At 36.8% G+C, this 17,633-nt stretch overlaps 1 protein-coding gene and 1 non-coding gene across 2 annotated transcripts in view; both read left to right on the top strand.

The window, feature by feature from the left end:
* The window catches only part of LOC131854872 (ATP-dependent Clp protease ATP-binding subunit clpX-like, mitochondrial), a gene marked incomplete at its 3' end in the record, with an annotated part of 48,570 nt that extends 30,949 nt beyond the window's left edge, over positions 1 to 17,621 (top strand). The window contains exons 5-9 of the mRNA XM_059206051.1: positions 5,212 to 5,334; positions 14,168 to 14,312; positions 15,101 to 15,192; positions 15,805 to 15,958; positions 16,650 to 17,621. Of these exons, the coding sequence (XP_059062034.1) occupies positions 5,212 to 5,334; positions 14,168 to 14,312; positions 15,101 to 15,192; positions 15,805 to 15,958; positions 16,650 to 17,621 (1,486 nt within the window). The remainder of the gene's footprint in view (positions 1 to 5,211; positions 5,335 to 14,167; positions 14,313 to 15,100; positions 15,193 to 15,804; positions 15,959 to 16,649) is intronic.
* On the top strand, positions 13,465 to 13,581 carry LOC131854945 (small nucleolar RNA U3). The gene has a single exon (XR_009358081.1). It is a non-coding gene; the product is annotated as a small nucleolar RNA U3 (small nucleolar RNA).
* Positions 17,622 to 17,633: the final 12 nt, after the last annotated feature.

The following is a 17,633-nucleotide window of genomic DNA, read 5'->3' as shown; positions in this document are numbered from 1 at the left end:
TTTGTAAAATAAATATAGTATTTACATCGGCAGCTTTACCCCACAGCAGTATTCCATATGACATAATGCTATGGAAATAACTAAAATATACAAGTTTTGCCGTCGCCACGTCTGTTAATTGCCTTATCCTTCTAATTGCATAAGCAGCAGAACTAAGTCTACTGGCTAATTTTGAAATATGGGCCCCCCATTGTAACTTCGAGTCCACTGTTAATCCTAAAAAAAACTGTATCATTAACAAAATTTACTATTTCATCATTAAGCAATAGCTGCGTATTTACTTGTCTTACATTAGGAATCGTGAATTTAACACACTTAGTTTTGTTGGAGTTTAATATTAGATATTATTACATGTGAACCAATTTAATATAGCAGACATAGCATAATTTACATCGTCTAAATGATTACATTGGCGACCAATTTTAAACACTAACGAAGTATCATCCGCAAATAACACTATATCTGCAACTTTCTCTACCATGTAGGGAAGGTCATTTATATAAATTAAAAAGAGAAATGGCCCTAAGATTGAACTTTGAGGAACGCCCATTTTTATATTAGTTCCCTTAGACTTTACACCATCAATATCTACAGTTTGCACCCTATCCTCTAGATAACTTTTCATTAGACTTAGGTCATTATCTCTAATACCATAATGTTCGAGCTTATACAAAAGTGTTTTATGATCTACGCAATCAAACGCCTTCGATAAGTCACAAAAAACGCCGAGAGCATCCTGTGAGTTCTCCCATGATTTGAATATATGTGTAATAAGCGCTACACCTGCGTCAGTAGTAGACTTACCGGCGGTGAAACCATATTGGTGACTGTGTCCGTTATCCCTGAAGTATTTTAACATTTGGGATAAACATAATCTTTTCAAATACTTTACTTAGAACTGGCAAAATAGAAATTGGTCTATAGTTGCTTAGATCAAATCTATCTCCTGATTTAAATAGTGGAATTAATTTGCTAAATTTCATTAATTGAGGAAACACGCCATTATCAACACATTTATTGAAAATAGTAGCTAGATAACAACAATATCTATGAATGAACTAACTACTTTAACTGACATGCCCCAGAGATCTTCCGTATTTTTTAAATTTAACTGTTTGAATATTTTATAAGTGTTTAATAGTTTTATTTATTTACTAGCTCTGTCCGCGGTTTAACCCCCATGATAATTATTTTTAAACTTTCGTGTTTAATATACTGCATGGAATCCATAAATAATATTCATAAATAAATTCAAGCAAAGTTCAGTAACATCAACAGTCGATAAGTATACGGATACCGTTAGTGCTGTGTCGCGAACTTTCGTTGTACAATCTAGTGAGGGTAGATGAAAAAACTGCTGTTACCTATTTACATTGACAGCCGTTACTCCAGTCAGCTCGTGACCACGGCTAGTGCAACTTAGTCGAAACGTCGAGAGAGGTAAATACCTTTATTTGCCGTAAAATTATTCGTGTTAAGACTCGGTTAATAATTTAAGTAATGAAATTTGTAGCCTATAACATATAGGCTATAAGTTGATTGTTGCGGGTAAATAATAAGGTGTTGCTGGTCGAGACGATGTATATTACAGATGATGATAAACTGACAATATGTACATAGAAATAATGATCATATATACTAAATAACAATAGGAAAATGTAAGGTGGGGTGACACAGTTTAGATACAGCAGTGCCTAGTAGACAATATTGAATTTGTCTTATAATGCAATTATTATTTTGATGTATCTAGGTGACTGTGTGCCATATTGATAAATAAAGGTATTTACCTCTCTCTTAATTTTGATGTATATATATTACTGTAAAGTTTTAACAATATCAATTCAGTAGTTTTTGCGTGAAAGAGTAACAAACATCTATACTCACAAACTTTCGCGTTTTTAATATTACTAAGATTTACTAACTGCCCGCGACTACATCCGTGGAATAGACGACGAATGACGAATTTGCATACAAACTTTCATTCCCTATTTTATATTTTACAATAGTCTAAAAAATTTTAAACTTTAAAAATGACTATATTTCCATAAAACCTTTAACAGGTTGTATGGAAGTATAGTCCTTTCCATACACTGTTCTTCTGCACCCGGGGTGCATGCACCAGGGGGTGAAGGTTGGAGCCTCGCGGTCTTTTTACGTGGTACCGATTCCAGGGGCAACAACCCCGGGTTGAGTTGACAGTCTCTCGGGCGGGTTTCTAAAACTAAATTAAAATTACTCCTGAATACAAATGTTTGTGCCGTGCTAGGAATCGTACCTGTGACCATCGGAAATAAGGCCTAATATGCTAAACCGGTACACCATCGAGGCCATCTATTTAATATCCCAAATAAGACCAAAGTAAGTTTCTTTTCTTCTCGGAAGTGAAGCACAGCGTAGATTATAAATATTCTCGGAAACGCAGATTAAAAATATATACCATTTATTAAAACGAGAAAGTATAATAACTGCCACGTGTGACAAAAGAAGCTGATGTACGATGACAGTATTATTGATGGTACATGGTAACGAGACAGTGTGTACAGTCGGTACTGCATACAATATCTCATGACATACTGCAGTTTTTTATACTGTACATGGCAAACAAAACGACCACCTCCTAGGGGTTTTAATCCTTTACTGATAAATGACCTGTCCGCGGCGTTATCTACGTGGCCTAAAAACAAATAATTAATAAAAATGTTGATTAAAATAAATATATACTAATGGTCACTATAGGGCTGATTACAAGCTGTGGTCTTGTTACATGCGTCCTCGTGTATGTCTGGGCAGTGCCTGAATACCAGTGGTCTGCTGCTTGTATGCTGCAAACAATACACTGAGGTGCTGCCTTTTTACGTATGGGCTATGCACACACACTACGTTACTCATACCGTTTTTTGTTATCTGTATTGCATTTTATTTTATCTGTATATTTGTTGTGTATTGTATTTTGTTTGACTTCACTAATGTAATGTGTATATCTGTTTTTATTTTTGTTCTTATTATTACAGTGCCTTGTGTGTGTGTGTGTGCCTTTAACGTGAATAAAATTTTTATCTATCTATCTATATTCTCACTTTACGCTGTGTGAGAACGTCCTGAGATTTTATATTATTAGTATCAAATATTTAGTTTGTGAATGTACCTTTACCAATTGTTTCACTGTTTCGGGATTATCCGAAGCCGTAAAACTACTCAATAAAAAAAAAACAATACTGTATTACATTTCGAAAGGTTAACAGATCAGAGTAATTATTTTTCTTCTCAGAAGTCGAGCACAGCGTAGATTATAAATATTCTCGGAAGCACAGATTAAAAATATATACCATTTATTAAAACGAGAAAGTATAATAACTGCCACGTGTGACAAAAGAAGCTGATGTACGATGACAGTGTTATTGATGGTACATGGTAACGAGACAGTGTGTACAGTCGGTACTGCATACAATATCTCGTGACATAATGCAGTTTTTCATACATGGCAAACAAGTGGAAGACCTCCCGTTGATTTAATCCTTTATTGATAAATGACCTCTGTCCGCAGCTTCATCCACATGATTTAAAATCAAATCTATACATATAAATAAAATTGGAGTGTCTGTTTGTAATATTGAAATAACCGTTTTTTACTACATGCATATGAATATAAATACGGTACTTACACCAAAATAACATTTTTACAATTTTTGTCTGTATGTCTGTCTGTTTGTTCCGGCTAATCTCTAAAATGGCTGGACCGATTTTGACGGGACTTATTTTGGAAGGTAGCTGATGTAATAAGGCACTCCTCATCAGCTACCTTCCAAAATAAGTCCCGTCAAAATCGGTCCAGCCATTTTAGAGATTAGCCGGAACAAACAGACAGACTAAGTCACTACTTAGGCTACTTTTATTGTAGAAAAAGAAAGTTAAATTACACGCGGACGAAGTCGCAGGAATAATTCAAAAGTAATTCAATTGAGTTTCATGCCAGTTCTTCTCTATTGGATCTATATACTAAACTGGACGGTATGGAAAAAATTAAAATAAATAATTCGACGTTCATAAGCTGCTAAAATGTCCTACACGAATAAATGATTTTTTAATTTGAATTTAAACTACTGGTCGGTTAACTGTACCGTACGACGAGATACGTGTCAGGGCAATATTTTGAAAGGACCTTCACTATATATAGATAATTTTATGTCCTATTAACATGCGTATTGTCTCGGAGCTGTATCCTTTTCAAATTGACATTAAACGTTCCGATGACCTCTCTAGATAGCATTCAACTTTGCCGAATAAGCGACGGACAGATGACGGATAAGACTATTAACTCTCTAAAATCCTGCAGATCTCGCCAAACTGAAGAGAAAACGATACACATCCTATGTGGTTGTAACCCACTCATGCATAAACGAATCTCCTTTGGAAAGTATACACTCTATCCTGAGGAGATAAAAACCATCGCTCCTAATAATATACGTATATATTTGTTTATGGTCAAATTGATAATATATTAATATTTTTTATCTTTATTATTTGTCTTGTTGTCCCTTAAGGGGCGCCCCCCTTAAGGGACAACAAGAAGGGGGCGTAAGATAAAATAGGGGATGAAAGTTTGTATGGAATTTCGCCAGTTTTGAAGTTAGAACTATAAAATTTTCTTTGGTTTTTTATAATTAGCCTAAATAATTAGAAATTACTTTCAAGGTCACTTGTCCACGCGAACAATGTCGCGGGCTGAGCTAGTTCAATATATTTAAATTAATTATGGTCGGATTTTGACAATTAACCGATCATCATCATCATCGTCTGCTTCTTCTTTATCCCATTTATTTGTGGTCGTCGTAATGTTTTTTTTTTTCATTGATCCCTGTTCGCAGTCAACTCGTTATTTACTCCCTTTCTTACCATGGACCATTGGGCGACCACTATACAAATTCAAATTTCAAATTCAAAATATCTTTATTCATGTTGGTCTGTTACAGACTTATGATATGTCAAATCTACCGTTAGTTTGGAATGATTTTGAGATGAGAACTGATAAAGAAATTAACTCTTATTCGTTTCTAATGAACTTATACATGTTTACAATAATACAGATTCATTTTTAAATTCGTGTTTGGGAGGATATAGTGACCAGCATATGCTATTGCAAAAGCAAATAGTCCAATAGTCCAATTAATAGCAAATAGTACAATCCATTGTTAATGTATGTTTATCTTTCAGATCTCCTACACTTAAGCCACGGGAGCGGTGGCGGCGGTGGTGGTACAGAGGTGCTGGAGAGGCAGCATCACGACCTCAAGCTTGACAAGAGCAACGTACTGTTATTAGGACCCACCGGTTGCGGTAAGTTATAGTTAAATTGATAAAAAGTCATGTAATATTCAAAACAATTGTTATTATGACGGCCTCGGTGGTTTAGCGGTTGTGCACTCCTACTTCCGATGGTCGTGGGTTCGATTCTTCACTCGGTACAAACATTTATAGTTATGAGTTTGATTGTTTGTATCGGTCTGGGTATTTTCTATGTACATGTAATAGAATATGTATATATATAAGTGTTTCTAACAGTTGCCTAGTACCCATAACACAAGCTCTGCTTAGCTTGAGTCTAGATGGCGCTGTGTGATTATTCAGGATTATTATTATTATGAAATTACAGGAAATATAAATAGAAATAATCCTTATTCAAATAAACTCATTACAAGCACTTTTAAATAGTCATATTTTGATTCTACCACTCATTTGGAATGCAGATTCATCACAAGAAGAATGAGCAAGAAACTTGTGTTGCTCTTTTGAATAGATGTTTTTTTATATAATAATTACCTGATAAAATAAAAATCAAATTATAAATCATATATGCATGTGTCCTAGATTTAAAAAAATAATTTTAGACTCGTATGAATGTCAAGTTTTTCATGTTATCTTTTATTTTTATTATATTATCTTATTTATATTATATATCTATTTAATATAATCTTTTATTTTAGTGTTATCGGTACTAGACAACTGATATAAATACTTAGATATGTATTTTTTTAATACTTACATAAAAATATCCAGACTGATACAATCATGCTCTTAAATACAAATGTTATCGTGCGAGAAATCGAACCTGCGACCATCGATACTAAAGCGGTATATTAAACTGCTATACCACATAGGCTGTCAAAAAAAATGGTTTATTTAATAAGCTACCAAAATTATTTCCTTAATATATTTGTGCTCGATAAGTAACTCTGTTGCCCTGAGGCTTACCTTGAAAATATTTCTCTCACCAATAACATTTAAATTAAATTCAAATACATTCATACTTAAATGCCTAAGTTAAATATCCATATGATTGCTGTTCTGAATGATGTCATCAAATGTTAAACTAGCTACACCCGCGACTTCGTCCGCGTGGAATTTAACCTTATTTTTCTAAAATAAGATTAGCCTATGTTAGTCCTTATTACATCAGATACATGCCAAAAAAGTCTTATCAAAATCGGTATAGCCATTTTAGAGATTAACCGGAACAGACAGACAGAAGGACAAAAATTGTAAAAAAATCTTATTTTGGTGTAGGTACCGTATTTATATTCATAAGCATGTAGTAAAAAACGGTTATTTCAATATTACAAACAGACATTCCATTTTTATTTATATGTATAGATTAATAAAAATCCTTGTTGCTGTATGCCATGTCAGAGCGAACTCCACGCGGTCCCCACTGGAAACCATAGTGATCAATTTCTCGTAAATTTACCACGATGGACAACCTGACTTGACTTCATGATCATCCTATCATCCTTCTTCCTTCATCCTCCACTCCACTCCACTGGTGCCAGAGTATATCCTTATCGTAGGCGAGTGCACCATTATATTATCATAAATAAAAAAAACCTTGTTAATGTGTATTTACTTAAAATAACATTTATTTAAATCTATACTAATATTATAAAGCTGAAGGGTTTATTTGTTTGTTTGAACGCGCTAATCTCAGGAACTACTGGTTCTATTATTTTTGTTGTTGGATAGTCCATTTGTCGAGGAAGGCTTTAAGCTATATAACATCACGCTACGACCAATAGGAGCGGAGCTGCAATGAAAAATATTGCAAAAGGTGGGGAAGTTAAGCGCAGACGAAGTTACGTGGGTAGAATAAATTATGACTATTCAAAAGTGAATATATTAAGTTTATTTGAATAAGGATTATTTCTATTTCTTGTTCTACAAGGAATATTGACGACCTCGGTGATTTATCGGTTTAGCACATCGCCTGATGGTCGCGGATTTGATTCCTCGCAAACAAACATTTGTATTCAGGAGTATGATTGTTTGTATAGGTCTAGGTGTTTTCTATGTATATGTATGTATTTACAAAAAAAATACTAAGTATATATATCAGTTATCTAGTACCCATTACAAGATCTGCTTACCGTGGGACTAGAAGGCGATGTGTTAATTGTTCAGGGTTATTTTTTCTTCTTCATCCTCGCCTATTCCCTTTACGCGGAGTCGGATTTTCTAGTCTTGAGGCGCCATACATTTCGCTGGTATGCATCGTCAGTTGACCGGCCCAGCTCTATGTCCTTATGGACATTAGTCAACCAGGTAGTTGGTGGTCTGCCTCATCCACTTTTTGTTGTAGCCATGAAACTTTTTCACAACATGGTTAATTGTTAATTGTTCAGGGTTATTTTTTCTTCTTCATCCTCGCCTCTTCCCGTTACTCGGGGTCGGTTTTTCTAATCTTGAGGCGCCACACATTTCGCTGGTATGCATCGTCATTTGACAGGCCCAGCTCTATGTCCTTATGGACATTAGTCAACCAGGTAGTTGGTGGTCTGCCTCGTCCATTTTTTGTTGTAGCCATGAAACTTTTTCACAACGTGGTTTTCAGGTTTACGCAGAATATGTCCATATCACCTAAGTCTACATTCTTTAAGCATTTCGGTAGTAGATATAATAATAATAATATTTATTTATTGCCAGAACAAAAGATAGATATACAATTGAGTTCGTACACTGTTGGTTGATCAAAAACTATAAAAAAAGGAACCTCTTAAATTACGTATAAAATAGCAACAGTAGTACCTCATACTGCGTATTCTGGACAAAAGGGGCTGACTCAGCTGATGCTGTTAGCGTAACGGTTACAGCGCTGATTTTCAGTCTGTCCCACTCATTTAACGAAATATAAAGTTATGCAAGCTGCTTAATAGTCCAAGAATTGATAGTTTTTTAGTTTATTCACAAATAACACTTATTCACAATGCCGAATTGTTTTCTAATGTTAAAACATCACTTTATATTCTGATTGTAGGACAAAATCTATGTTATTACGAGAAGGGGATTGTTAGTAATGTGGATAGCCCCATTGCTAGCAATGTACCATGTCAGGTCGACCTCCACGCGGTTCCACCTGGAAACCATCGTGTTAAATTCCTGGTGAATTTGTCACGATGGGCTAACTGACCTGATCTCATGCTCATCTTATCATTCTCCACTGGTGCCCCGCCAGCGTAAACCGTTAGCGCAGGCGGGTGCACCATTCCATTATCATCCACAAAAAAAATTGTTCAGTGACAGAAACTACATGTTTACTGAAGCAGTACCCATAAAAAAAAGGTATCGCTCCGAATCTGCCAGATGCATGCTTGTTTCGTCCAGGGTTATTTATTTATTAAATTACTGATATTAGTACATTACAGTTTATAGATAATATTTTGTTTTGTTCTATATTATACTAATTCAGTATTGTACTACATTGTGGTGCCATCGGTCATCAAGTGGAGCGTCAGACTGTTTGCCATTGGTGTTTTATAAAAAGAAGATCGAATACATTTCCAGTTAAGGAATTTTCTCAATTTGTACCCACGTCGCTCTTGACGTACCGGTTATTTGTTGTCAAAATGCTGCGTCGGTGTCGTGGATTCGATGCCAAATTAGGTGAAGGTTACTACTTGTGTATTTACTGGCACAAGTCACGTAATGAATAATGTAATTTATGTAATGTATGCGCTTAACTAGTAACGCCTCGCGGTTTTACCGCACAAGGCTTTAATTGTGGGTACTTATTTTTTTGTATGTAGTGTACACACCTGTGTTGATAGTATGTGATTGTAATACACTAATTATGATAGTAGCATTTAGGAGCCAAAAAAAGCAAATGATTATTAACTTTAATTTAATATTGTAATAATACAAAACGCTCGCCTTCATACGGATGTATGACGAATCTTTGATATTCCCGACTTGTTTTATATTATGGCACGCATGTATTATATCCATCATACTCGTGAACGCGTGTAATTAGTACGGACTGGTTTGTTCTAATCACTACGACTGTAATATTAATTAAGTAATATTAAGTAAAAAATTATCATTTTTCAATTCAATTAAATTAACCACGCCGTCTTAATCATTATCTAAATACTTTTAAAATTATATATAATACTTCAGTAAATATTAAAGGAAACAATATTTAAAATAAATTTAAAAACTTTAAATGCTTATCTTGTAAAAAAAAATGTACATTTTGAATAGTGACATTTTTCTATTTAACCGACGATATATATATATATATATATAGCTATTTATATTCAACTAACATATATAGTATCAAATCGGAACGTATATTTTGCAAGTGGTGCCAAAATGGTGATTAAGTGATTCGTTTACTGTGTTTGGTGTACGTGGTTTTTTTATAAAATGCCTAATTCGCTGGTTGAAGCAATTAGCCAATATCTATACCTGCTCTGCATATAAAACAAATGGTCATCATTCATCAGTCAACACGCGGTAGATTCTTCCGTATGAGATAGGAATCCTATTTTTAGAGTTTTATTTATACTCGGACGGCCTCGGTGGTCTAGCGATTTAGCACACCGCGGTGGCGAGTTTGATTCCTCGTATGGTGCAAATTTTTATTCTTGAGTATGATTGTTGGTATCGGTCTGGGTGTTTTCTATGTATATTATGTACTAGCAGTTCCCGCGACTTCGTTCGCGTGGAATTTAACATATTTCTAAAATAAAAGTAGCCTAAGTACTATAATTCTTATTATATCAGCTACCTGCTAAAAAATAGTTCCATCAAAATCGGTCCAGCCATTTCAGAGATTAGCTGGAACGAACAGACAGACAGACTGACAAAAATTGTAAAAAATGTTATTTTGGTGTATGTACCGTATTTATATTCATGTGCATGTAGTAAAAACGGTTTCAATTTCAATATTACAAACAGACACTCCAATTTTATTTATATATATAGATATATAGATGTGTTTACAAACAAAAAAGTATCTATGTATTTAAATCAGTTGTCTAGTACCCATAACACAAGCTCTGCTTACTGTGCGACTAGATGGCGCTGTTAATTGTCCAGGGTTATTTATTATTATTATAATGTTTATTGCACCAAATACAGATAATAAATAAAGTAGTAAATATACAGTAACTGATACAAAAGGCGGTCGTCTTATCGCTAAGTTATCTCTTTCAGACTACCTATAGGTGCATAATACGTATATACGGAAAAATGTATGTAAACATAAAAATATATATCATTACATAGTACAGAACAAAGTCGCTGTCGCTGTCTGTACCTATGTATGCTTAATTCTTTAAAACTACGCAATGGATTTTGAAGCGGTTTGTTTTAATAGATAGAGTGATTCAAGAGGAAGGTTTGTATGTAAATACATGTACATCCGTGCAAAGCCGGGGCGAGTAGATAGTTATATAGTATAAAACAAAGTCGCTCTCGCTGTCTGTCCGTCCCTATGTATGCTTAATTCTTTAAAACTACGCAATGGATTTTGAAGCGGTTTTTTTAAATAGATAGAGTGATTCAAGAAGCAGGATTATATGTATAATACATGTACACCCGTGCGTAGTCGGGGTGGGTAGCTAGTATTAATATATAAATCAAAACAAAATGTCTTTATTCAGGTAGGCCTATTACAGACTCTTATGATATGTCAAATTTATAGTCAGTTCGAAATGATTTCGAACTTAGAACCGACAAACTCAGCTCTATCTTATTATTATTAATATTGTAAACGCGAAAGTTTGTGAGTATAGATGGATGTTTGTTACTCTTTCACGCAAAAACTACTGAACGGATTTTGATGAAACTTTACAGTAATATAGCTTATCAGAATAACGAATGTAGTCTACATTTGTATTGAAATTTTACGCTAGTAAAAACGCGCGCACAGCTATTCTTTTGATATGTTAACAACATATATTTGAATGTTTCAGTAAGCGATAATATAGCTAAAAGAAATGTGCTTGGTACTGTGGTCACGGTCAACGAGCATTTAAGTTTTTTTTTTTAAAAGAAAATTTCGCACAAAAACGACACTCGTTGCAAGATAATAAAAATAAACATTAACGAAAATCACTCGAAGTTACCACAAAGAGTTTGAAAAGTGAAAGGTTTCGGTCCCTCGTCGAAACACTCGAAGTAAAAGTCGACGTATTTTACTAGATAGCGCTTATGGTGTGGAGAATTTGAATCCGTTACGTCATTTGGGTAGTCAGGCGAGTAATCGAGGCGCCATTGTTGATGCTCGTTGGCGGTGTTTAAAGCAGTCGTCACACTGTACAAGCGATGCTATATCCTGCTTTATATTAACTGGGATTTTTCAGTGATAATGGAAAAGGCAGATATTGAACATAATAGAAAATAGACGAGGAAAAATGTTAGGACACTTGATACGGCACGATGATTTCATGAAAATTATTATTGAGGGGAAAATAGAAGGAAAGAGGGGGAGGGGAAGACCAAGGAATAGCTACATCAAACAAATTGAGGACAAAATGGGAGTTGTGTCGTATCAAGAATTAAAGAGCATGATGGAAGATCGCGGAAAGTGGTAAGAGCTCCACCGACAAGAGTGTAGCTCTTAAATTATGAATGAATGAATGAATGGAATGGTGCACCCGCCTGCGCTATCGGTACGCGGACGGGATACCAGTGGAGTATGATAAAATGAACTGAGGTCCTATGTTAACTGACGTGATTACATTTTATAACATTCCGGCTGGAAGCCATTGTAATAAATTTCTGGGTAATTTATCACAATAGTTTTGTAACTGCATGGAAATCGACCTAATATGGTACATTGCTAGCGATGGATGGATGTCACCAGTCCACATTACTAACAATTCCCTTTACCCCCAAAGATGCGATGATTCTTTTTTTAATATAAAAAAAAGAAGATAATGGAATTGTGCACCTGCCAGCGCTAACGTTTTACGCTGGTGGGCCACCAGTGGAGGACGATATGATGAGCATAAGGTCTTTTCAGTTAGCCATCGTGGCAAATTCACCTAGAATTTATCATGATGGTATTCAGGGGGAATCGTGTGAAGCCCAACGTGACATGGTACATAGCTAGCAATAGTGTTATTAATCTACATAACTAACAATTCCCTTCCCCCTTATCTGCGATGATGTACTATCGCCATAATGGCATAATAGATAATACATTTAGGGCTCTTTTCTATGTATATTATGTATGTGTTTACAAATATATACTTACTACCAGTTGTTTAGTATCTATAACACAAATTCTGCTTAGCTAACTGTGCAGGACGGTACTGCAAGAGTATTTATTATTATAGGGTTATTATTAATATATATGCGATACTATCTGAAGATGATATAGATCAGTTACAGCACAACTTCGTCAATTCAATTCAAATTCAAAATATCTTTATTCATATAGGTCTATTACAGACTCTTATGATACGTTAAATCTACCGTCAGGTTCGGAATGATTTCGAAATTTTACAGTTACTGACAGAGTACAAATTTAATAATAATATACTAATTTTAATACAAAGGTTGCCTGTAAGAGATTGCTTAGCGATAAGGCCGCCTTTTGTACTCGTCATTGTTATACATATTTTTATAGTAATTAATATTTTCTGTAACTGGTGCAAAAAAGTGTAAAAAAAAAAATTAAAAAAAAATAAATAATTTATTTACCAAAAATATTTTATTGTATAATATAATGTATAGCTTAGCGTAGCATATCTTTGATGCTGTGTTTCATACTGTAAACGTTATGTAATTCGAAATGAATGTGTTCATATGATATTATTTTTAATGTTGGTAATAGTTGTTAATGTGTATTTAATGGTGCGGTCTTACGGTACAACACCTAATAGGTTCCGTTTGTCTGACTGTTAATGATATTCTACAATATTATGAAGAGACTGAGAGAGAGCTGTGCCTGCGACTTCGTCCGCTTGAAATAAATGATGAATTTCCAACATACCTTCGTCCTCTTTTTATTTTACACCATTAAGGACAAAATTTTAACAAATATGATTGAATGTTATATTTGTCGAAAAAATAAGTCCCAAACTTTAAAAAAAAAAAAAAGAAGTCACTTCAACCAAAGTTATACAACCTTTCATCTCCCCTCCAACCCTTCGAGACTTCTATATAACCTTTCATCCCCCTTTACTTAAGACCTTACTTCATAGGATCATTTCTATAGTAAGTTCTCCAACCAGATCTCCCAATATGTGAGGTCACACCAACCCTTTTTCACATTAAAAAGTAGCGTATGTCCTTTGTCAAGGTCTAGACCAGTGTACCTCTGTAGAAGCTAATATTTAATGACGCTGTGAGAATTGTCCTGAGATATTATTATAAATCTACTAGCTGTTCCAGCAAACGTTATTTTGTCTTAATATAAAAAAAAAATTAGGGGTGGACTATCCCTAACATTTAGGGGGATGAAAAATAGATGTTGGCCGATTCTCAGACCTACTCAATACGCTCACAAAATTACATGAGAATCGGTCAAGCCGTTTCGGAGGAGTATGAGAACGAAAACTGTGACACGAGAATTTTATATATAAGATTAAGTAATAAAATGGTCTATGTGTCCTTCTTCATCCTCGCCTCTTCCCGTTACTCGGGGTCGGCTTTTCTAATCCTGGGGCGCCATACATTTCGCTGGTAAGCATCGTCATTTGACAGGCCCAACTCCTTCATGTCCCTATGGACATTTGTCAACCAGGTAGTTGGTGGCCTGCCTCGTCCTCTTTTTGTTGTAGCCATGGAAAGGCACTTTCTCACAATCTGGTTTTCAGGTTTACGCAGAATATGTCCATATGTCCGTCTATCATAGTATTAATCTAGTGGTATATATTCTTGTCCACAGGTAAAACACTTCTGGCACAGACGATAGCGCAATGTCTGGATGTACCGTTCGCAATATGCGACTGTACAACGCTCACGCAAGCTGGCTACGTGGGCGAGGATATAGAGAGTGTTATCGCCAAGTTGCTACAAGATGCTAACTTCAAGTATGTATGCTATAGGACACACTTACCTAAACACATCAATGCAAACTCAATATTGTCTACTAAGCACTGCCGTGTCTAAACTGTGTCACCCCACATTACATTTTCCTATTGTTACTTAGTTTATAAGATTAATATTGTTATTTACATTTTGTCAGTCTATTATCATCTGTAATATACATCGTCTCAACCGACAACATCGTATTATTACTCCGCTACAATGGTATACATTATTGACGTTTAGCTGAAATTTTTAAATGAATTCAATTCAGAATATCTTTATTCATGTATAAGTCTATTACAGACTCTTATGATATGACAAATATACCGTCAGTTCTGAATGATTTCGAGATGAGAACTGACAAAACTCAGCTAGTATTCTGTTCAAATAAATGTTGTACATGTTTATAATAATACAGATTCATTTTATAATTCAAATTTGGGAGAATAGTGTGACCAGAATATGCTATTGCAATATCATATCTAAAAATAGTAATCACTAATAATAATATTATTATTATTAACTCTAGTAATAATAATAATAAACTACTTTATGTCCCGTCCACGGTTAATCACCAGTGTGTGAAAAACACATTCTGTACAGAAGAAACAATAAGCGTAACATAGCGCGTTTTAATTTTGTTGCAGCGCCATCTATTGGCGTTACATGCAAACAACATTTTATTGATCACTATCTATTTAAACTCTAACAATATTCTATTCTAACGATTCCCTTCCCCTCTCGTTTTATATAATTCAGTATTAATGTGTATTTTATTGTTGTTTGGCAGTGTGGAGCGCGCACAGACAGGCATCGTGTTCCTAGACGAAGTGGACAAAATAGGCGCCGTGCCTGGCATACACCAACTGCGGGACGTCGGAGGTAAGTTAAATAGAATATAACTAAGTACATTTATTGTAATTACAGAGAGAGATGAACTGCTTAGTATTCCATATATCCATGAATACCGTGAGGATGCCGAGTCTATCAAATTCGAAATATCTTTAATCATGTAGGTCTGTTACAGACTCTTATGATATGTCAAATCTACCGTCAGTTCGGAATGATTTCGAGATAGAGATAGAGCGAACTCACCTCATATTCTTTTCAAATAAATGATTACAATAATATATATTCATTTTTAAATTCAAATTTAAAAAAAAAGATAATATATTATTATTATAATTAGATTATTTGATGTAAACCAGTTAAGAACATATTTAAATCCTGTGTATTTCTTTTCACATTGAAAATAAGTGATGTGTCATCAGCAAACAGTACTATGTCAAGTTTGTTTTTAAACTGGTATGGTAAGTCGTTTATTTACGCAAGAAAAAGAAATGGGCCAAGGATAGAACCCTGGGGTACACCCATTTTTATATCTACTCCTTTCTTACCATATCGTCTTTCAGACAGCCCATCCATCCATTTTTCGGTCTTCCTGTGCCCGTATAACTATTCATATTCATTTGTAACATCTTCTTTTTATTTCAGGCGAGGGGGTACAGCAAGGAATGTTGAAAATGCTGGAAGGTGCTGTAGTATCAGTTCCAGAACGTAACTCGCGGAAACTGCGCGGTGATGCTGTTCAAGTGGACACCACCAATATACTGTTCGTAGCTAGCGGCGCTTACAACGGACTGGACAGGTCGGCATTTGTATATATATACTACTTTAGCGCAATTGTTATCACGTCACTACTGTAGCGTTATACGTGATGTGGTGAGATGTCGCTTCTTAATTTATTATTTTATGTAGAAGCTAGGTAGTGTAAGTGTAGTAATAGAACTACATTAGTAAGTTTATTTGATAGTTTTTTTAGGACTACTCTAATGCTGTTGGCCGTAGCAGGCCTTTACAGTTTCACCGGACGATAGGGACTGAGTATAAATGGCACTCCAAACCCGAGGAAGGAAAATATGATTTAGTGTATTTTCAATTTAGGTTATGAAAGTAATTTACTTATTAATGCTACAAAATTAACTTGAAAGCTAAATTAAAATTGCAAAAAAATAAAATGGTGAGTGTTATCGAGAATTGATCGATGAAAAATTGTTAATGATATTTTGTGCCGATGGAGAATATAAAGTCTACTCATCTGCCTAAAATATCGTTACCAGTTTTTACTGGTGTATATTCTGAATGGTCGTTCTTCAAATATTATATTTATGTAGTTCATTGGTACACAATTGTTTTTTTTATTTTTATTGTACTACTATTTATGACAAAGATTTAGTAGGGGTACAAAAATAGAGTGTAGCTCTGAGAGCGTGTAGTATGGGTGTGAGAGCGTGTAGTGTGGGCGTGAGAGCACGTAGTGAGGTCGTATATGCTTGCAGGCTGGTGCAGCGGCGCAGCAACGAGAAGTACCTCGGGTTCGGAGCGTGGGACGCGCGCGCCGGACGCCGCGCCGCCACGCAGGCCGCCGCCAACGACCAGTCGCCGCTCACCTCCGCCGCCGACGACAACCTCGAGCGCGACGCCTGGCTGCGGCAGGTGCAGGCGCGCGACCTCATCGACTTCGGCATGATCCCGGTACGCGCCACCTCCACCACCTCCACCACCTCCACCACCTCCGCCACGCAGGCCGCCGCCAACGACCAGTCGCCGCTCACCTCCGCCGCCGACGACAACCTCGAGCGCGACGCCTGGCTGCGGCAGGTGCAGGCGCGCGACCTCATCGACTTCGGCATGATCCCGGTACGTGCCGCCACCTCCACCACCTCCACCACCTCCACCACCTCCGCCACCTCCACCACGCAGGCCGCCGCCAACGACCAGTCGCCGCTCACCTCCGCCGCCGACGACAACCTCGAGCGCGACGCCTGGCTGCGGCAGGTGCAGGCGCGCGACCTCATCGACTTCGGCATGATCCCGGTACGTGCCGCCACCTCCACCACCTCCACCACCTCCACCACCTCCGCCACCTCCACCACGCAGGCCGCCGCCAACGACCAGTCGCCGCTCACCTCCGCCGCCGACGACAACCTCGAGCGCGACGCCTGGCTGCGGCAGGTGCAGGCGCGCGACCTCATCGACTTCGGCATGATCCCGGTACGTGCCGCCACCTCCACCACCTCCACCACCTCCACCACCTCCGCCACCTCCACCACGCAGGCCGCCGCCAACGACCAGTCGCCGCTCACCTCCGCCGCCGACGACAACCTCGAGCGCGACGCCTGGCTGCGGCAGGTGCAGGCGCGCGACCTCATCGACTTCGGCATGATCCCGGTACGTGCCGCCACCTCCACCACCTCCACCACCTCCACCACCTCCGCCACCTCCACCACGCAGGCCGCCGCCAACGACCAGTCGCCGCTCAC

Source organism: Achroia grisella, unplaced genomic scaffold, assembly GCF_030625045.1.
Source record: "Achroia grisella isolate CSIRO2021 unplaced genomic scaffold, CSIRO_AGI_Agris_v1 utg1248, whole genome shotgun sequence".
Lineage (NCBI taxonomy): Eukaryota > Metazoa > Arthropoda > Insecta > Lepidoptera > Pyralidae > Achroia > Achroia grisella.
This window is presented reverse-complemented; position numbering and strand designations above follow the sequence as displayed.